The sequence below is a fragment of the Plecotus auritus genome (assembly GCF_963455305.1).
Source record: "Plecotus auritus genome assembly, chromosome: X".
Lineage (NCBI taxonomy): Eukaryota > Metazoa > Chordata > Mammalia > Chiroptera > Vespertilionidae > Plecotus > Plecotus auritus.
Genome location: NC_137784.1, coordinates 138,767,935 through 138,789,085, shown reverse-complemented (window position 1 = coordinate 138,789,085; position 21,151 = coordinate 138,767,935). Strand labels below are relative to the sequence as shown.

Genomic DNA, 21,151 nt, shown 5'->3' with positions numbered 1-21,151 from the left:
AAACCAGGTCTTTCCTGGTTGGACTGAAGTTCCTCTTTCCCCTCTCCCAGAGAGGACCCACCCCCTTTGGGCGCCTTCGGGCTTTTGGGAGCAAAATGATGTTTGAGGAGGCGGGGCAGGTGAAGGTCAGCCAGGTAATCTAATCAGGGCAGTTTAGAATATACAAGTGAAAAGGCACAGGAGAATTTAATTGAGCCAGAGAAGGGAGGGAAAGGAAGCCAACATTGAGATGGAAAAGGAACTAAGAAGTGGACTGGTAAGCCTGCAGGCGAGAGGCTTACAGGTTAGCTTTTGAAAGGAGGGAAAGAAAAGGTACAGCTGAGGTGGGGACAAGTGAAAACAAGATAGAATAGGGAAGGTAAGTCAAGAATTAAGGGAGATAGATGAGCACTTAAGGGTAAAAAGGGAGAGGCGAAAAGGTAAGGGCAAAACAGGTGTTAGAAATCAAGGGCTGGTCAGATCCCATTCTGCACTCAAACCTAGCCCCACCCCCACCCATGCCCTGAAAGGGCTTTTCTTTTCCCATGTGGGATTTACTTCCTCCCTAGGATTGGAGGGAAGACGTTTTTTCCTGCCCATAAACTAGCCATCTTTAATCAGGGATGTGTTCCAAACATCTTCAGTATCTGTGTCCAATGGAGCCCTCCCGCACATACGGGTCATTCCGTAAGAGCTGGGGAAGGGGCGCTGTCAATAGTTTTGTGTGAATCCCTAAGAGATCTTTAGGATGGCACCACAAGACAGGCTTCCTGAGGGCAGAGGTGAGATCCCCTCCATCTCCCTCTTGGCTCAGCACGCAGTAGATACTCCGCAGACGCCTCACTGCAACTACAACTGGCCAGTCACTTGTGATTCTATTACGTTTATTAAATAGTGGGTTTCCACACATGGCTTTTTAAATAATCCAGGCATGTGGAGAAGGGAGAGGATGACACAGTTGGAGCTCCCTTCCTCCTAATACATAAGTATTTACATTTCAGCAACTGGACAATCCTGGCTCAGAAGGAGGCAGCAAGAATCCAAAAAAGGTGGAGGGGGAGGCCCTAGGAGAACAAACAACAAGACTTATTTCCCCCACCCTACCCCCCCCCCCCCAAAAACCATCCAACCCATCCTAGTGGACTCTGGTGGTGTCCATCTCCCATTCCTTCCCAAATCATGGAAGTAGGGTTTTCTCTTCACCAGAATAAGAGCACTTGGAATAACAGAGTAGGGTCCCTTCACCAAAAAAAAAAAAAAAAAAAGAAAAAGAAAAAAAAAAAAAGCCCTGGGATAACAATAGGGCATTACCTCCCCCAGAATAATCAACCCTGGGCTGAGGTAGGCAAGCAGCTTGACTGAACAGGGAACCTTAACCTAGGCTAGAAGAAACAGTCCCTTTACTAAAAGAAGAGCTGCTGGGGTATTCCAACAAAAGCACCCTTGCCCAAGTTAGAGCATTTCAACTAAGTTTGTGTGGTGTAGCAGGCAGGAGGTGCCAGTGTAAGGGTTGTAACACAGATTCCTGGGGCTCAGAATGGAATTAACTTCAAACAAACAAACTTAGTAAAAGGAGAAGCAAGGAAGTCCCCCCTCCAGAATAAGAAACCACAAATTCTGGGAGGAAGGCTCCTTAACAGGATTGGGATGGGGACTGGGCAGACTTGGCTTGTTTTCTGACCCCTGATCCCCAATCTCTGACCCTAGTAACACTGGATTTTTAATGACCTGTAAAACCAGATCAACAGATGTCCTTCTATCCCTGTGGCATGGCCATGGGACAACCCAACTAGGGCAGCAGGGACCAGGCCAAAGGGGCAGAACCCCCTTTAGGGGTATCAGGGGGTGCATCCTCAGCTGGTGTCTGCATCCAGGGATCCACCAGGATCTCCTCCAATGAGGGTCGAGCAGAAGGTTTAGGGTCCAGGCACCGGCGGATTAGGGCACAACAGTCTGCAGGTCAGAAACACACAGGAAATGAGCAGTTAGTTGGGGTCACCAGTCCCTGGGAGGTATGGAGCCCACTGGGCTAGGGCTAGTGAGGGCCTCACCTGGGGATACATGGTCAGGGAAGTGGAGCTCAGCCTCCAAAATCTCCTGGTCCCTCTCGAAGGGAATGTCCCCGCATACCATGTCATAGAGAAGGATACCCAGTGACCAGACAGTGGCCGGGAGTGCATGGTACTGGTGACGAGAGATCCACTCCGGGGGGCTGTATACCCTTGTCCCTGCATGTAAGCCAGAGGTTAGACCATTCTTTGATAATGCCCTTATTTCCACCCCCCACCCCCACCCAGGAAGTACAGTCCTGTCACCACAGTAGGAGCTCTTTAAATATAGCAGCAGGGTCTCATCCCCAGAATAAGAGCACTAAAGACAACAGAGTCCCCTCATAGAACAAAAGCACTTAAAAGTAACGTTAGGCTACCCTTACCAGGAAACAGGATCCCCTCACCAGAATAAAAGCCCAGAACAAGGTCAGGGCACTGTGAGAAGATGGGCTTTAACAGTGGGCAAGGCCTCAATATTAAAAATCAAGAACCTTATAAAGTTACAATGTAGGTCAAGGGTTATACCCCAGCACTGGAGATCAAAGGTCAAGAGTCCATAAAAAGGTAAAAAATCTCCCCTCTGAGATTTAGAAAAGCCTTACCATCAAAGTCAGTGTAGGGTTCATCATGAAGCAGGGCACCAGAACCAAAATCAATGAGTTTGATAGAGACTCGGCGGAGGTCTATCAGGATGTTTTCATCCTTGATGTCACGATGAACAACTCCACGGGTGTGGCAGTGCCGAACTGCTGCCACTACCTGGGTGAAGAGGCAGCGGCTCCGTTCTTCACCCAGCGGGCCCTGTTCTGTGATGTAGTCAAAGAGATCCTGGGCAGGCAAAGGCCGCTCAAGGACCAGCATGAAGCCCTCTGGGGTCTCAAACCAGTCAAGCAGGCGGATCACGCCAGGGTGTCCACCACCTGCACCCACCTTCCATAGCAGTGCTACTTCCAGTGGGCATGTGACTGACTCCGACTGTGGGAGGAAACAGGGAGAGAGAACACAGGCATTAGGCCAGTAGCTCTGAGGCTGACTTCTGGCCTGAACTTAAATCATAGCCCCTCAACCTTCCTTCCCTGGGTCTGTTTCCTCATCTTAAGGGCTCAAACTCACAGCCACTGGGAAGGTGATTAAAGCCAAAAGCCTATGCACATCTGGCATGTAACAGGAGTTCAGTAAATATTTCAAGAGCAGCCGAAACCGGTTTGGCTCAGTGGATAGAGCGTCGGCCTGCGGACTGAAAGGTCCCGGGTTCGATTCCGGTCAAGGGCATGTACCTTGGTTGTGGGCACATCCTCAGTGGGAGGTGTGCAGGAGGCAGCTGATAGATGTTTCTCTTTTATCGATGTTTCTAGCTCTCTATCCCTCTCCCTTCCTCTCTGTGAAATATCAATAAAATACATTTTAAAAAAATATTTCAAGAGCAGATAAAAGTGTTTTTTAACTTTTTTTAAAATCCTCACCCGAGGAGGATATTTTTCCCATTGACTTTCTTAGAGTGGAGGTATGGGGGAGAAACATCAACATTAGACACATTGATTGGTCACCTTCCACTCACAACAGGGGCCGGGGATTGAACTGAGGTACAGTGCCCTTGACCGGGAATCAAAACCTGAGACCCTTTGGTCCACCGGCGGAAACTGTAACCACTGAGCCAAATTGGCCAGGGATAAAAATGGTTCATAAAGAAAGACTGTATTATGGAATATTTTATCTGTTTTGTTCACTGATATCTCCAAAGAGTTTAGAACAGTACCCTATGCACAGTAGGTGCTCAGTAAGTGTGAAATAGATGAAAGCACTTTACAGCACAGCATCTGGCCCAGAGTTGGCACTAAATAAATACCATTACTGTGTGATGGTTTCTGTTTTGCTCACTGACATAGCTCAAGCACTAGCACAGTGCCTGGTAACAGGGTAGGGCTCAATACATAGTATGTGTTCAATAGGTGAAAGCAATTAGTAGAAAAGAAGCTACCACAAACTGAGCTTTCAATAAAGATAACATTTTTCCTAGTGCCTAGAATTGTGCCTGGGACATAGCAGGTGCTCAATATACTTTTGTTAAATAGCTGAAAGTGAGCGATTGTAAAGGGACAGGCACAAATTAAGAACTCAATGTTATCACGGTATTTTTTTTTTACTGTTACCAAGCATCTAGATAGAACCAGGTTGAATGAAAGTGATTAGTGGGACTTGGAATACAGTAAGCTTTTTATGATGAAGCAAAACCTGAGGCATACCTTGGTACTCAATAAAGGGCATTAATGTTAGTAGCCACAAAAGCCGCCCCTCTAGAAAACCCACGTGGGCACAAGGACTCTCAGAAGCAGCCTTTCTGCCTGAGATGGGGCCCTCTACTGGCCACTCCACCGATTTGCACAGCTGCAGACAGGTTTTCTCACGGCGATGAAAATTCCGCTACTGCGCAGGCGCACCTTCCCAGATCCCGCCAGGGGGCGCTCCCGCATTTACAACTGGCCCAGACCCGCCCTGCCGTCCGTTAGCGCGCTAACGGCACAGAAGCAGCCACCGTCACCATGGCAACCAGTGACCTCTGCCCCCCCTTTTCCCACCAGCATGCCCTGCGGGCAGCCCCTGAGGCAGCATTTGGAGGGAGGACGAGAGAGGGGGGCTGGAGGGGAGAATCCAGGGCTCTAGGGGAACTAGGGTGAGTCAGAATTGTGTGGAGGTGTAGATGTCACTGCAGGGGAGTAAACACGGGCTGGGAGGAGTGATCTCGTCAGTAACAGGGCCCAGGGAGGCGAACAAGCCATAGAGAGGCAAGGGGGCGAGTGAGCCCATCGTCAGCTATGGCGCCACCAGGTCAGGAAGGGCTCCGAAGATACTCACCAGGGTGGACCAGCCCAGCACGCGATTCCGGGGGATCACTTTGATGGCCACCTGGAGAAGCGGGCTGGGGTTAAGGGGCTGGAAGATGACCCCCAGGTCCTTCTCAGTCCTGAGCCTCATCCTAGTCTTTGTGGCCCCAACCACACCACACCACGACCCCCAAGGAGCCGGGGACTTCTCCCCGGCCCGCCAAGTCCCCAGGACCAAGTTCACCTCTCCCACCGCCCTCAGCCCTCGGCCCTGAGCTCCGTTCTCAAGCCCAGAACCTCGCAGTCCAGGTTCTGAGCTCCAAATTTCTTCACACCCAAGCGCTCCATCTTCCAAATCCAGCCCCAAGATGCCCGACTGTGTCCCGGGGTCCTGGTTCCTCAAGATTCCATGCTGGAGCCCTTGCCTCCCAAATCCCCCAAATCTCAGCTCTGGGTCCCCACCTTCACACACATGTACACGTCCCCTGGATCCCGGGGTCTAGAGTCCTTAGGAAGCCCCGCTCCCTGTTTCACTCTCCGGCCCTCCCGAATCCCTGCCCCTCCCCCACACGCCCACCTGAGTCGCCACACACGCACTCACACGGGCGCACACGGGCGCGCACGTTCGAACGCCCCCTTGCAAGCCGGGTCCCGGCTCTTCGGACCTGACCTCACACATATTGTGGGATCGTTCCCAGTCAATCAGAAACCCAGCCGCGGGCCTCCCGCCCCCGCCACACGCACACCTGACCCTCCCCACATCCTCGTGGCGGATACCTGGAGCCGGTCTGTGATGCGATGTCCTGCGAAGACTGTGCCAAAGCCCCCCTTTCCCAGCAGGGGGCCAAGTCGGTACTCGGCCTCGAACGCTTCCCGATCCTTGCCTCCTACGCAGGCAGAGGCGAGGAAGTCAGGGTGGCCGCGTGCTAAGCCCCGCCGCGACCCTCCCCCCTCCCCCCCCTGGGTCGCCCTCCATCCTCTCAGCCCGCCCGGCCTGGTAGCGGTAAAGAAGCCTCGCTCACCTGGCGGCGGTGTGGGGGTCACGGGGGCCACCGCAAGCCCCTGAAGAGGTTTACTCAACATGGAGGAGGCGCTGCGCAGATTGAGCCCGCTGAGCCCGCAGGGCGTCGACGCCCTGGGCAGCGAGGATGGGGAGCCAGGACTTGGGGGCGCCAGGGTGGAAGGCGGAGAAGCCGGTGGCCCAGAAGCGCCCACAGACGGCGCAATGCTCTGATTCGTCGCGCTCGCCAGCCCCAACGCTACTGAGCCGGGGCACGCGCCTCCCGAGAGAGTCGCTCAGAGCGACGGCCCCGCCCACTTGGCTTTGATCAATCCGGACGCGGCACCTGCTGTACCACAGCCAATCGGAGTCAGCCCTTATTTGCATACCACCCTCCAGGTCTCAAGTACCCCCTTATGCAAATACGCGCCCGGATCTTCCGTGGGGGCGGGGTCTGCATGCAAATGAGGGGGCGCGCGCGAAGAGGAAACCGGTTCTGGGAATCCCTTTGCAGCAACTGCATTTGTTTTGGTTGTTGCACGGGGTTGTTTTTATATATGTGCGTATATGTATATATAGATAAAAACTTAAAAAAAAGCTGCACCCCCTCCTTTCCTAGGAAGTTGGTTTGCTGCTGCCTCAAGATTAGCACGGAGATAACGCCAGGCCCAGCTTCTAAGAATCTGGGCCAGTGGCTATCCAGAACCCCGTCTCGGAAGGGTGCTCCTCACCATGGACAAGGGTCCTCTAGGTTAGGCGACCCATGGCCTCTGCCCTGAAACTGAAGCCAGGGATCCTGGAAGATCCTGTTCAGCTGCCAGGGAGGGTAACCCCCTGACCACTACAACAAGAGCATGCTGGTCAAAGGCAGCATCACAGAGAGGCGGCCTGTGGGGGTGTTTTTGGAGTTAGTAACTTAGACCTGGTTAAACCCAGCCAGCTCTGAGCCCAGTCAGCAGGTCCAGAATCTGTAACGGCGGGCGTGGGGGGGAGGGGGGGCGCGGTTCTTGAGATGTGGGAGCAAGCCAGAGTGGTGGCGGCTTGGGGGTGTGCTCCAGGTGCGAGACAGGGGCTGAGAGGTGGTAAAATACCCTTAGTCACAAATTTGAGAAAAACAGAGTCGGGCCTCATGCTCCAGGAAGACAGACATGCACTCCAAAGAGACACACATGGAAGTACCATATGAGATATACACAGATATGTATCATCACATTCGTGTAAACTTGTCCTAGACACACATGCAGACGTGCACTGTCACAAAGAGCTACATCCACTGTCAGGCAGGCATGCTGCCAGAGAGTCATGTCCCAGAATGACACAGAGATACAGTCACAGGAAGACAGGCACTCCGGAGAGATTCACGTAGACCAACATTACCATGTGACAATGACACAGAAATGTCCATCAGACACACCACCAGAACTTGTCACAAAGGCACTGGCACCGTCAAATGTGCACTGTCACATAAAGACTTGTACTGTCCCAGAGTCTGTCACAGGAAGCCACACAGATGCTTGAGACACACATGTACTGCTGCAAAGGCAAACCACATAGACAGGCAGTGTCACAAAACAGACACAGATAGATCCAGTCACAGATATACATATACCCACAGGCATACAGCACTGACATTGTTCAGAAATAGCTGCCCAGAATCCATCACAGGAACACAAATGGACATCCACCCCATCAGAAAGAACCACAGATGCGCTATCACAGACAGAGCCACACAAACATGCACTCAGTTTCAGAAACAGACACAAACTGTCATCATCTGGCACACCTGGAAACAAGCCCTCATCACACACACAACTATAAACACTCCGTGAGATGCGCATAAAGACTTGAATTCACTACAGTAACATATACACAGACAACACCCATAAAGCAAATACACACATGTACTCTCCTTTATTCACCTGACGTTTATTAGGGGTCTACTGTAAGCGTACCAGGCCTTGGTGGGAGTGCAGATATTAGAGATAGATAAGTCAGGCATCATAGCCCTTACCCAGGAAGTTGATAGTACAGTTATTGGGGAAGGAGTAAAGACATATTTGGCCCAACCAGTGTGGCTCAGTGGTTGAGTGTCGACCCATGAACCAGGAGGTCATGGTTTGATTCCAGTCAAGGCACATGCTGGGGATGCAGGCTTGATCCCCAGTAGGGGGCATGCAGGAGGCAGCCGATCAACGATTCTCTCTCATCATTGATGTTTCTATCTCTCCCTCTCCCTTTCCCTTCCTGTAAAATCAATAAAAAACGTATTTTAAAAAGACATATTTGTAGATAGATGGGAGAATGTGGATGAGGTAACACAGAGCTTCTCAGAAGGAGACCCTCTACACATCTTGAAAGACAAGGTTTGGGGCTTGGGACAGGAGAAGGGCAAATTCTAGGCATAGGCCCAAGGTAACTGGAGGCAAAAAGAAGTAGGCAGGGGCAAATGGTGCTTACATTTCAACAGTAGAATAAATATCTAGTAACATTTGAGCTTTTGGAATGTGCTAGGCACTGTGCCATCATTCATTATGTTGACCATATGCATTCTCTCTCAATGCTCACAACCAGAGTGTGAGATAGTAGACATTAATCACCCCTGTTGTACAAATGGGCCACTCGAAACTCAGAGCCTGTGATATGACCAAGGCCAAATGGCAAGAAAAAGCTGAGGAAGTTTTCAAACCACCTCTCCGGCACACACATGCTTGACCGATGATTTCAGACATCCCTCCGACAGCCACCCAACCAGCCACGCCCTCACCTGTAGGGGTGGGCACGCATCCTTCCACAGGGGCCCCATTATTGAGGCACAGCAAAAAAGATACTTGACAAAACCTGGGGCCAGCCATCCTTCTCTGCCTTGGCTTTACCCCTACGAAGGTCGGGACACAACTGTCAGAGAACTGGGGGACATGACAAACCAAAAAGGGTTTAAGCCATTCCTCAGCTTCTAAAACCCAGTGCGGGAGGTCCATCTGGTCCCTTCCACTGAACTCATGTGAAGCATCTACTGTACTTCCCAATGTGTTTCCTCATCAAACGATCACAAGAGCAAACATTTATGGCGAAAGAGGCAGGCAGAGCCCTAACCGGTTTGGCTCAGTAGATAGAGCGTCGGCCTATGGACTGAAGGGTCCCAGGTTCGATTCCGGTCAAGGGCATGTACCTGGGTTGTGGGCACATCCCCAGTGGGGGGCGTGCAGGAGGCAGCTGATCGATGTCTCTCTCTCATCGATGTTTCTAACTCTCTATCCCTCTCTCTTCCTCTCTGTAAAAAATCAATAAAATATATATATTAAAAAAAAAAAGAAAAAAGAGGCAGGCAGAGAAGTTGGAAGTTCAGTCCCTGCCCTCAGCTTAGTCCTCTGCTCCCAAACCACCCCGGGAAATAAGGTGGGCAGAGGCTACATCCTGTGCCAGTGTTGAGGCAGGGGCCACCTGCAAGGATGGAGCTTTCTTGGTGGTAACAGGTCCAGAGGTGGATTAGTAAGCAGCGAGTCAAATATGAACAAACGGGGCCCCAGAGAGACCCTCCTGGAGAGCAGGCAGTCCTGAGAGGTCAAGCCAAAGCCTGTACCCTCGCTGTCTCTGCCCAGAGACCACCCCCCGCCACCACACACACACACACACACACACACACACACACACACTCTGCCCCACACAGAATAGAGGCGCTCCAGGGAAACTGACATTTGGTTTTATTGTGCCAAGGACATTACAGATGGCGGATCTTGTCAACACCTGCAGGGCACAAGTGCCCCATCTGCCAAGGCTGCTCCCACTCCCCACACTCAAATCCTGAGTGGCGGCCATAATCCTCGAAGGTGCCCCCATCCCAAGATTACAGAGACTGGTGGTGGTGGAAGCAATAGGAATGCAGTGAGGTCAGAGTTTCATTGTCCGAAGCCCATGGGACACCTGCTACCCTTGGCCCCCTACTCCGCCCTGGCTCATACTCTAGACCCTGCCCATCTCCACAGAGCTGGAGGCCAGAGACAGCAGCATGTCTTTGTGCACCCTCTGTGCCCCCCTGCCTGCCTGCCCCCAAACCAGAGAGATGCCACCTTCATAGAGTCAATGCTGTTATCTATGTCATTTTTGATTGGTTAATTTTATAAGATAAAAGTACATTTTAATAAAGAAAAAAAATTCAACATTGAAGGCTCAGACATTCTTAGGGTTCTGGGAAGGGGAATCCCCCACTTCTTCCTCCCACTTCCCTGGCATAGTTGTAGAGGTGGGGTGACAAGGTTTTCTGAACTTGGGAGGAATGGGGGTCAGGGAGGCTTTCCTTTGTCTGAATGTCTCTCCTCAGGGGCTGCCTGGCTGCCAGTTGCTTTGTCTCTGTGCCTCTCGCCTACCTTCGGCACCCTTGCCCGAGTCCCCTGTGGATTGCAGGGATGGTGCTGTGCAGGGGGCAACAGGGCACGTCAGCTGGGGAAGAGACAAATGATGGTGGTGGTGGCGGCAGCGATGAGAGGGGGTGCAGGGATGGGCCGGCAAGAGGGAGGTGGGGAAGAGGAAAAGGAGGCAAGAAAGGGAAGGAGGAAGACGGCAAGAAGGAAGAAAGCCAAAGGTGAGGCGGCACCGGAGGGCAGGAGTGGTGGGGTTGGGAGACGGTCTCCAGTCTCTGGGTCTCCATCAACTCTTATCTGGGGGCGGATCTCTGTGCACTTTGTTTTTCTTCATACTGTCTAGGTATTCTTGTTGGGACACTGCCAGCACCGAAGCTAGGATCTCATCGTCATCCCAGTCGTTCAGACCTGTTGGTCAAGAAGAAGGGAAAAAGAATGATGGAGCCTGCCTTTTCTTCGCCATTCACTGACCCCTGACTCTGCAAATATCCCATCCAGGCCCCTCTAACTCCTATTAGAAGGCTCCTCTGGGCCTATAAAACCCACTTAGAACCCCTCTGGGACAGATCTCTTGGGCCTAAAGGATTCCCTTTTCTTGCAGAGATGGCTAGAGGCTCCAGTCACCCCCCAGAGACATACTGCTTCTTCCATCTCTCCCCAGCTCCCGGCTGGCCCCTGGTTCCTAGACAAAGGAGGCTTACCAAAGGCAGAGGGGGACATCTGCTGAATGAGGGCCCGGCACTCCAGAGCAGGGTAGAGGGACACGAGGGGGGAAGTCGCTGGGTCGGCCCCTGTTGAGAACTGGCTGCTTGTACCTGGGGCAGATGGACAGTCAGAGACAGGGCCCAGGACCTAGGCGGCACCTCCTAAGCCCTGCATGCTCCCTGTCAGCAAGTCACTGACCTGGTGCACAGGGTGAAGGAGGTTTGGCAAGAGCTAAGACAGTGCTTGGGGAAGGGGGCTTCATGCCCAGCTCGGCATGCAGTTCAGGGTGCTCAGGTGACCGCTGCCGCGGGGACCGGCTAGTCCACTCCTCCAGGCCACTGGAGGCGGCTGCTGTGGCGGAAGTGCATGTGGCACTGGCTTTCCGGGGCTGCTGTGGGAAAGGAGTAAGAGGTAAGAACCTGCAACAGCCTCAACCTTCCTCTGCCCCATCCCCGGGAATCCTGGCTGTGACACAGCTTCTACATAGGTCACCATCACTCCCAGTCGCACAATGGACCGAAGGATGAAGGTGAGCTCCTTAACCCTCCTCACACCCTCACAGCCAACCGACAGGAAACCTCCACCTTCAAAATAGATCCAGAGTGACTCCCAACTCTTCCCCGCCCCCTTGCCTGCGCCACCAGTGCAACCTGAACTACTGTAGCAGCCTCCTCCTCACTGGTCCCCTGTTCTGCCCTTGCCACTCAGACTGCGTTCTGCAACCTGTTAAACCCTAAGTCAGATCCTATTCCTCCTTTGCTCACAACCCTCCAATGAGTCTGCTTTACTCAGAATAAAAGCCAAAGTCCTCATCACGGCCCACGGGTCCCTTCCCAATCTGGCCCCACTGCCTCTCTGACTTCTGTTCTGCCACACTGGCCTCTGGCAGCGCCTGCATCCCAGCAGGAGTGTGCTACCTCAGGGCCTTTGCTCTAGCTGGTCCTCTCTCTGCTTTGGCACATGCCCTTAGCTACCTCCCTTACCTATGGCTAGTTTTTTGCTCAATCTCACCTGTTCTGAGGCCCACTGTGCCCACATTATTTAATACTGTGAACTCCCAGCCCCACTTACTCCCTTTACTCTTCTCTATGTTTTTTTTCATCCATACCACCTCTAAACCAATTTATTCATTATGTTTACTGTTTATTTTGTTCCACTCTTGCAAAAATGCAAGCATCACAAGGACAGGATCTGGGCCTGCCTGGCTCACCAAGGTACCTCTGTATACCTAGAACAGTACGGGCATAGACCTACAATAAATATTTGTTGAACAACTTACTCAGCGCTTGCCAACATCTACAGTCACGCTAAACTCCTTGTGATTCCTCAAATGTCTATATATCCTGTCCTGTCCCTGCCCTAAAATTTTCAACCCTCCTGTGTGAATACTAACTAGAGCCCCCATCTCCACTGGTCTCCTACCCACGGTCAAGGGCCCCACTGATGCCTCTGTTTCTCTATTCAATAGACAGGGGACCAGTGAGGGCGGAGTGGGCTAGACCCGATTTTATATTCTCAGCACAGAGCCTGGCACACAAGGACATTCAACAAAAGCTTGTCCCTCTCAAACTATCCGTCCATCCTGCATGTCACCACCAGTGACTGCTCTCCCTCTCTCACTCCTTAAGAGCTTGTTCTGCACAGGTGTTGAGAGTTCTAAGGCACAATGCCAAGACTAAGGCCAAGATGAGGTACAGATAGGGTTGGGAGCTTCCTTCTCTCCCAAATGTCAAAACTGCTTAATTTTTCTGCCTGTTTGGGGCAGAGCTGGAGAAAAAATGGCTTCTTGGCCAGGCCAGTGACAGAGCCTAGGACCTACCTGGCTGGAGCTGCGGACCTGGCGGGCCTGTTTTTCCTGATCCCGCAGCCACTGCAGGTAGGATTCTCGAGCCACCTGCTCTTCAATAGCCTCATTTGTGGCCTCCCAGTCTGTGGCTCGCTTCTTGTCTTCTAGCATCTGCTGTTCGATCCATGACTCCTCTGATGTCTTTATGGCACTCTTCATCAGGGACTGCTCTGCAAACTGCAAAGGTAGGAGGAACAAGGAAATGGGGTGACACTCTGAACTCGGGCCAACAGCTGGATCTGGCCCAGGGAGGTAGGCCCACAGGCCCGGAAAGAGGAGATAGGAAGGCAAGTACTCTTACTAAGCACCCCCCTGGGCAGGCTGCCTATTCATCAGGGACTGGGGAAAAGCAGGCTTGGGTGGTGGGACTAGTAGTTCCAAACTCCTGCACTCAGAAGCCCTGCTCCCAACCCCAAGACAACTCAAGTGAAGTACTAAGTCTGGGGCAACCAGGTGCCCTCCAGCCTAGGCTGGGGTTTAAAGAAGCCTTACCCAGTGATGACAGTTTCACAATGTTGAGGCCTTCCTCATCTATGCTCAGATGGCACAAGGAGAAAAGATCACCTGAGAAGTTAGCTGTATGTGCACAGGGTGGAGGGAGTAGTCAGGTATTTAAGTGGACGAGGAGTAGTATTAGCATGACGTGAGGTGCTATGAGTTGTGGGGCACTGTATGAGTGCTCTTTGTTAGACTGTGAGATACAACTGCATTTTAAAAACCAAAATAATAAAAAATATCAGAGCACATCCCAGGGAGTAAACGTGAGTATTGTTCAGCAAAATTCTAACATTATTTTACTAGACATATACTGCACACCAATGTTTGTGTGCACAAAGTAATGATATAAAATATAATTTTTTACCTATGGATAATAGTCTAAAAGTATCTGAAATTCTCCATTAGAATAAGACAATTTAAAAATGGGCAAAAAAATCTTAACACACAATTTCATATGCACATGCAAAGATGCTCAACACCGTTTGTCATTAGAAAATTGAAAATTAAAACAAAGCAGTACCGATCAGCTGATAGTTTCATATAGATATGGATAGTTATACATAGAAATATTTCTGGATATGTGTATACACACAGGTTAGTATACACATATATATATCTCCTTACTCAGTCAGCTGAAAGGGCCTAGAAGGAAGGACACCCCAATACCGAGGAGCACACTCAGCACCCAGATCGTGCCTTCTAATAACATTCCAATAAATGGAACCAGGGCTCCTGGGAGAAATGGCTGGTTCTAAGACCAGGGAAGGAAATATACAAGCTGAGCCTAGAACACTTTTAGTACCAGAAAGTAAGGAAGTGCTAAAAACAAAACAACACAACGCAACAAAAAAACCCAAAAAATAAACACACACACACACACACACACACACACACACACACACCCCATCACAATGATGGGAATATATCAGAGACACAGGAACCAACTAAGAGAGCTTCCAATAGCCAAATCTGAAACAATTTGAGCATCAAAATAAGAAGAGCATTGGATTATAACCCAAAGTGTAAAATAAATATGTGAGTCATATTGATATAAACAAATGGTTGAATAAATGGAGGACAAGAGACAAATGTCCCTTGCAAGAATTCCAAATAATTTATGTGAATATACTGCCCTCAAGGAGATGGAGCACAACAGCCACTTTTTTTTTCCTTTAAAAAATATTTTTAATTTATTGGTTTTAGAGAGAGAGGGAGAGAGAAATATCTTATTTATGCATTCATTGGCTGACTCCTGTATGTGTCTTGACCAGGGATCAACCGGGCAACCTTGGCCTATCAGGCAGATGCTCTAATCAACTGAGCTGCCTGGCCAGGGCAACACCCACTTCTTAAGTGTGGTTTGCATACAATGACTTCCTTCCAAACAGTACAATGTAGAAAAGGGAGTGAAGGAAGGGGAGGAGTGATTTTACAGTGGAGAAAACTTAACAAACACTACTTCTGGCAAGAACAAATCACAAATCATGTTCACAGTACATACTGTTGATCTGATGTGATGAGAATGGCACTTTACTATTGTGATCTTCCTTCCTACAACCTGTAACCCCAGTCTAATCATGAGAAAAACAACAAATTCCAAAAGACAAACATCCTACAGTATACCTGACCAGTACTCCTCAAAACTGTCAAGGCCATCAAAACCATGAAAGTGTGAGAAACCTTCACAGACAAAGGAGCCTAAAGAGACATGATGACTTTAGTTAATAATGTACCAATATTGGTTCATATATTGTAACAAATGAATCACAGTCATGATAGGTTAGTAACAAAACTGTGTGTGGGAAGGGAGGAAGGATGTAGGGAACTCTGAACTATCCTCCTTAGTTTTTCTGTAAGCTTAAGGCAGTAGTCGGCAAACTGCGGCTCGCGAGCCGCGGTTTGCCACTCTGTTGACTAATGAGTTTGCTGACCACTGGCTTAAGGCATTCACATATTTTTAAAAAGGAAAAAAAAAAAGCGATCAAATAAAAAAATCTTAAATGTAGTGTTATGTGAAACAAGACACTGAAAAAACTATATACTGTATGATTCCAATTAGATGACATTCTAGAAAAGGTGAAATGATCGAGTCTGTAAACAGATTGAAAACAAAAACAAGGAAATCCAGAGAAACTGTCACAGTCAAGAGGAGCCAAAGGAGACATGACAATTACTAAATGTAATATGATCCTGGATGGGATCCTAGAACAGATAAGATCATTAGGAAAAAACTGAGGTATTCTGTATAAAGTATGGTCTTTAGTTAATATATCAATATTGGCTCATTAACTGTGACACATGTACTATGCTAATAAGATGTTAATCATAGTTGGGTATATGGGAATTCTCTAAGCGTAATAATTCTGCTAAAATCTAAAAGTGTTCTGAAATTAAAAGTTGATTTAAAAACCAAAACAAAACAAAAAAAACACCCTAATGTTGGAGGGTGTGTTGGTGTTAGGGTGTGTGTTTCCTAAAATGAGGCAGGAGCACTTTCTGTTTGTAGGAAGTGAAACCTGAATAGAAGATATCAAAACCCCCAGCAGGCGAATATTTATGAAAGAGAATGAGAATCTGCCAGTGTGTGCTGGGAAAGTGTACTGCCACCATCTGAGCACCTACTAGGCACCAGGCCCAGTGCTAGACGTTGTCTGAATCAGCCAAGCTGCCAGCCCAAATTACTTGTGAATCCTGCCCTAGGTCCCACAGCCAGTAAGTGTTGAGACCAGGCCTGAACTCCAAGTCTCTGTAACCACAGATGTCTATAACTGCTGAGTTTCAGAGGAGGATCCATGTGGGGACCTAGACACCCAGACCAAGCCCTAGCTCATAGTTCCCAATATGACTCCAACCCTACATAGGCACAAAGATGGGTGAGCCAGCTCAGACAGACAAACTGAGACCACAGAATGAGCCCTGAGAGATCTCCTTGGGTGGCTCCCTGATTTCACAGAGGTGAGACCTCAGAGGCAACTCAGAGAGGGGGCAGGACATTTTTGTGGGCTAGGAGTAAAATTGAGACCCAAACAAAGGTTTCTGGTCTCTAAATCCAACAGCCATCTTGGGCATGGTGACATGCTTACCCCCGGTTTGAATGATGGCAGGCCCAGCCCCACACCAATGGTGGCCTTGTTGGGATTCACCACTGAATTGTAGTGGATATTCCGATGGTAGCTGACACGGATGGGTTCGTCCTCATTTTGGTGGATCCCATGGAATGTGTTGATGGGTTCTGCAGAAAAGAGAAGGAAGTAGCATCCACAGTGGGCGGGGCAGGGCAGGCTCAGACCAGGTGCGATCAGTCGCTCACCTACCCACCACAGAAGTACCTGTGCTATACTGATACACCTCCACAGGCCGGTTGTACATCTCTGCCATGGCCTGCATCTCAATGTGGTTGCCATGGCAGTTGTTTTTCCGTTTCCGGTTGATGTAGGTGGTGAAGTCCTCTGTGACATAGTTGGAGAAGTAGTCCGCATTCTTCATCTGCACAACAGATCAGAGGGTCGAGGTCAGTGTGGGGAGGAGATCCTCCCACTCTGCCCCTACCCCAAGATCTCTACAAAGTCTCACCAGATAGTCCATGCAGTGCTTTCGTACAACCTCATGCATGTCCTGGTCTCCATACACCTGGTCAGCTGTGGAGGCAGAAGGAAGGAGAAGCTGGGATTAGAACTGGCACCAGAGAAGAGTTCTAAGTCACAGAACATCCTTGGAGTGAAGAGCTCGGGGCCAGGGAAACTTCCTTTCCTACCCCGGGGCCTGGAGAGTTCTTGGCCTTGTGGGCTGGAATGGAATCATGGAACAAAAGGCAAACAGGGACAGTTTTGAACAAGAGTACAGGTGAGAGGGACACAACCACAGGCCTCTCATGCAGATGACTTTGTCTAGGGCTTGGATGGCTACTCAGACTAGTCGACAAACATTTAAGTCCCATAAGTGGCCCGAAGCACTATCGACTCCATACCCCCACCTTCACTCTTCACATGAGGAAACAGGCTCAGGGAGAGTTTGTGGCTTGACCAAGTTCACACAGAAAGTCAGTGTGCGACCAATTCAAGTCTAGAATTCAGTAGTGTACCTAACTTCCAGGAGTCAGCATGGCCTTTGTAGGTTTAAAAAAAAAAAAAAAAGAAAAGAAAAAGGAAAACAGTTGGGCTCTAAGCCCAGTTCTGCCAAGTACTAGTGCTAAATGACCAGAGGCAAGTGACCCAAGTGTTCTGAGCCTCACCTGCCTCACGTGTAAAACAGGAACAAGCTGGATAACTCCTTGGCAGGACTTCTTGTGAGATTAATGAGATAATGGGTGTAATGTGACCAGCACTGGGCTTGAGACGGAGCAGTCACTCAGTAAATCAGAGTCCCCTTCCCCAGGGCCTAAACGTGGGGTACTATGAAGGTGACAGAGCTTAGTAAAATCCTGCCTCTGCCCACAAGAAGCACATAGTCCAGTAAGAGAGATAAGATACATATGCACCTAATTAAGGGCAGCCTGTGTCCCAAATGGTTCAGGCATCATGGAGTTTTAGTCAAATTAAGACACAGGCTCCCCTCTGCCTGACTTGAGAATCTTCACACATTCCTTCCCTCATTTCAGGACATTCCTTCCATCCTGCTGGATTGCCCACTTATCCAACACCAGTATGTTCTTTAATAGCTCCCCACCCTCCTGGACACCTCTATCACCAGGTTTACCAAACATGTGTACAGAAGTCATCTGCCTGATCACACTTGGCTCCTACTGAGGGCAATTCACATCCAAGTCTACTCCCAGCTCAGGGCCCAGTACAGTGCAGGAAACTAGGAAGTTTGCTAAGTGCATGAACAAACTCAGGGAGCCAGTGAGTCTTCTCCCTGGGAAATTAAGGTGGGCTTGAAGATGAGGCCCACATTTCATCCACTGGCTAACATGAAGAGGGAATTTTCCTTTGTCTCCCCAGAAGACCATGCTCTGATGGGATCTCCCTGGGGCAGGGGCACAATTCTTCCATGACAGCCAGTCTACCTCAGTGAAGAATCGCCATAAGAACACCTTCGCTGCCCTCCCTGGAGGGTTCTGTGAGACAGGAGAGAAAGGCTGCTCTGAGATAGAATACAAGGGCCCATGCTTGTTCTCAAGTCTTCCTGGAGGTGTGCAGGGACCTGAGGGTGAGGGGGAGTATGGGGCATGAAGGCGGGAAGGGATAGCCCCAACACTGATGTAAACAAGGATGTGGGTTCTGTGGCTACACTCTGCCCCGCCCCCCAGTGGCACTTCCAGCAAGTCACATGTCCTGTGCACAGGCTGGGGGCCCCCTGCTGCTGCCTTTCTTAGAAGCCAGTACCACAGAGCCCACTGTGGCTGCCTGCCTGCCAGAGCTGCTTGACAAGCTATTTCTGTAGAATGGGCCTGGGTGCGGAGGAGGCAGTGCTGTGGGCAGCTGCAGTAAACAGGAACTGAGATGGGAGTGAAGGGGTTAAATGGAGACTGGCCTGCCAGGCTCAGGGAGATGGCTGAGCTATTTCTAGGGAAGGGTCAATCGGCATTTCCGGGCCTAAGAGATACATCGACCTGAGCTACATGCTGGATGCAAGAAAACAGAGGAACGAGGGAGACTGTGGGACAGGGAAGGGAGTCGGGGGAGAACCCCTTGAGGGTCCCCGCATTTCCCTGCCACTGACCCCTTTGCCTTGGCAGAAAGGCTCTGCTGCCTCCTAGCTGTGTGGTACTGGACAAGGCCCTTAAACTCTCTGGGCTGCAGTATCCTCAACCATAGGTGGAGAGGGTAACTCCTCTTCCTCTCATGGGGGCTGTAAAGACTACAGGGGATGGTTTGCCAAACATCTGAGGCATAGTGGGTGTTCAAGAGATGGGGCTCCACTTGTCATGAGGAAGATGATGACGCCTTCAGGTAGCTAGCTACCCACAAGTCAGCTAGAATGTCACCGGAACCACTTAAGCCCTTCCTCATTTCTGTTGTACTTCCTCAGCCAGAGGAAAGCCCCAAACCCAGAGCCTGACTGTCCTACGTGTACACAGGACCGGCACTCGACCTTTATGACGCCCAAGGGCCACAGACCCACCTTCTGTAATTGTACTGTAATTCTTTAGTGACCAAATTAATGTCAAATCAATAGTATAGGCTTCACATAACAGGGTCCTTAAATGTGGGCAAAGTATGACCTTCTCTACTTAGCAATCACATGCAAAATATAACCTTTTCTCCTCGATCCTAAGTTGCATTGATAGGTGATATAATACATGTATTTAATCACAGCTGCAGGAGGGAAATTACCAAACTCACTGATTAGAAGATGCACCCTAGTTTAGGGATCATTACTGTGGAAGAAAATATGCTCCTCAGGACCAAGGACACAAAGCAATAGTACCTCCCCGACAAGGGAGAGTAGAAGGATCTTTTTGATGATATGAGGTGGGAAAAATGCCCAGAGCTGCCTAAGAACACAGGAAGTCCTATTGAGGAGGCTCTTGCCTGACTTTGCTAGTCCCGCCTTTGTCCTCTTGAAAGCCCTCCTCCTCCCAGAAGGTTGGCACAGCGGCTAGGGACTGGGCTGGACTTCCCTATGGGGGCCAAGGTGGGAGAAAGGGCCCAATGGACTTGCAGAGGTAGGGGAATTCAGAGAACTTGTTTTGATAGAAACCGAAACTCCCCCTCTTGCTGACGCTGCATTTGCGGGCAGTCTGCACCTGCTCTCCCCTCCCAGAGTCCAGCTGGAAGAGGGTTCCCCACTATCTCACCTCTGTCCCCGACCCAAACAGAACCTGGAAACCCTCAATACAGCACTATAATTGGTTCCCCCAAAGCCTTTTTACATTCCAACTCATTCTATCCTCACCCCCCAAAACCTGACTTTACACAGGGGGGATACTGAGGTACAGAAATGTGGCACAGCTGGCCCAAGGTCACACGTTTGGGAGGGTGAAGGGGAGGCCAGGCTCTCACGGATGGACTTCGAGCACTGATACCCAAGAAGACATTACCACCACTCCAATCCTGCTATCACCTTAACCACCTGACTCAGGGGCCAGGCCTGATCCTGTCTACCTCAGTTTCCCCACCAGCACAAGCAGGAATCAGCTGGAAAGGCCTGGGAGTGGGCAGAAATTACAAATATCAGGGACTATAACCCTCACTAAGGCCACAGAGGTCAGCATGAACCTCACCTCCTCAGACACCCCCCTTCTGTCCTCTCTCTGAGCATACAGTCACCAGCCTAGAACTGTACATGCGCACATACACACAGCTGGCAGATCCTGCCGAAGATGTTCCCCGAGGCCAAATTCCCACACGACAACCCTCGCAACTACAGAGAACCGTCATATTCCACAAGCAGATGCCCTTGCCACCAAATGCTGGACAAAATGCAAGGCTGTGCAAACTGAGGACCCTGCCCCCTCCTTCCTAGCCTTTGCCAGGGGTTGGGGGGAGGGGAGAAGAGCCAATAGCACAAACAGACTTGCCACAACCTCCCTCCACTGCTGCAGAAGGTCTCTAAACCTCCTCAGGTTCCCTAAAATGTAGTCACTATTTGCCGAGTAGTTATGTGGAGAAGCAAGACAGGAGAGCCCGGACTATCTAAAGGAGCTGACGCACAGGGCCCTACCATTGGTTTTAGAGGCACCTGAGAAGTGCCTCCCTGCCAGGCTACTGCCTGCCGCCTGCTAAGAGAGCCCCAGCAAGTTCTGCTGAGAATAGAAAAGGAAGCTTGGTGTCTGCAGGAAATCTAAAAACAAACCACACAAATGTGTACACACAGCAGCACAGGGAGACAGGGACCTGGTTTGTTCCCACTTCCCTCCTGGCCCAGTGGCAACCCCAGCCCCACTGAGGAGACGAGTCGGGGGAAAAGCCTCACCTGCCTGTCAAGCAGCTGTGGTGTACGCCTGGACA

The 21,151-nt window shown here is 50.2% G+C and overlaps 2 protein-coding genes across 4 annotated transcripts in view; both read right to left on the bottom strand.

Moving 5' to 3' along the window:
• Positions 1-848: 848 nt before the first annotated feature.
• Positions 849-6,112, bottom strand: PIM2 (Pim-2 proto-oncogene, serine/threonine kinase). 2 transcript variants are annotated; one of them, XR_013959746.1, is made up of 7 exons: positions 5,875-6,112; positions 5,630-5,739; positions 4,884-4,934; positions 2,633-3,005; positions 2,031-2,207; positions 1,708-1,932; positions 849-1,043 (listed from the first exon to the last, which is right to left on the bottom strand). XR_013959746.1 is itself a non-coding variant. In XM_080652357.1 (6 exons), the coding sequence occupies exons 1-6, from the start codon at positions 5,933-5,935 to the stop codon at positions 1,769-1,771; spliced, it is 936 nt and encodes a 311-aa protein (XP_080508483.1). In that variant the 5' UTR covers positions 5,936-6,110; the 3' UTR covers positions 1,634-1,768. The 2 variants fall into 2 exon arrangements, 1 of the variants encoding a protein (XP_080508483.1); XM_080652357.1 differs by lacking the exon at positions 849-1,043 and having other exon boundaries at positions 1,634-1,932; positions 5,875-6,110.
• Positions 6,113-9,530: 3,418 nt separating this feature from the next.
• Positions 9,531-21,151, bottom strand: part of OTUD5 (OTU deubiquitinase 5) — a 27,269-nt gene continuing 15,648 nt past the window's right edge. Inside the window, exons 3-9 of one of the 2 annotated variants that reach the window (XM_080651912.1) lie at positions 16,833-16,897; positions 16,589-16,745; positions 16,343-16,491; positions 12,735-12,938; positions 11,114-11,306; positions 10,912-11,025; positions 9,531-10,618 (exon numbers count right to left, since the gene is read on the bottom strand). In XM_080651912.1, coding sequence (XP_080508038.1) covers positions 10,497-10,618; positions 10,912-11,025; positions 11,114-11,306; positions 12,735-12,938; positions 16,343-16,491; positions 16,589-16,745; positions 16,833-16,897 — 1,004 coding nt within the window. In that variant the 3' untranslated portion in view covers positions 9,531-10,496. The remainder of the gene's footprint in view (positions 10,619-10,911; positions 11,026-11,113; positions 11,307-12,734; positions 12,939-16,342; positions 16,492-16,588; positions 16,746-16,832; positions 16,898-21,151) is intronic. The other variant, XM_080651913.1, reaches the window with a different exon arrangement.

What these genes read in the sequence shown, in the direction of transcription:
- PIM2 (XM_080652357.1), bottom strand. Translation starts at nt 5,935, where the DNA reads ATGTTGAGTAAACCTCTTCAGGGGCTTGCGGTGGCCCCCGTGACCCCC. An exon ending in GACCCCCACACCGCCGCCAG is followed by an intron (nt 5,740 to 5,874) that starts GTGAGCGAGGCT and finishes CTGCCTGCGTAG; the next exon opens with GAGGCAAGGATCGGGAAGCG. An exon ending in GCATCACAGACCGGCTCCAG is followed by an intron (nt 4,935 to 5,629) that starts GTATCCGCCACG and finishes CCGCTTCTCCAG; the next exon opens with GTGGCCATCAAAGTGATCCC.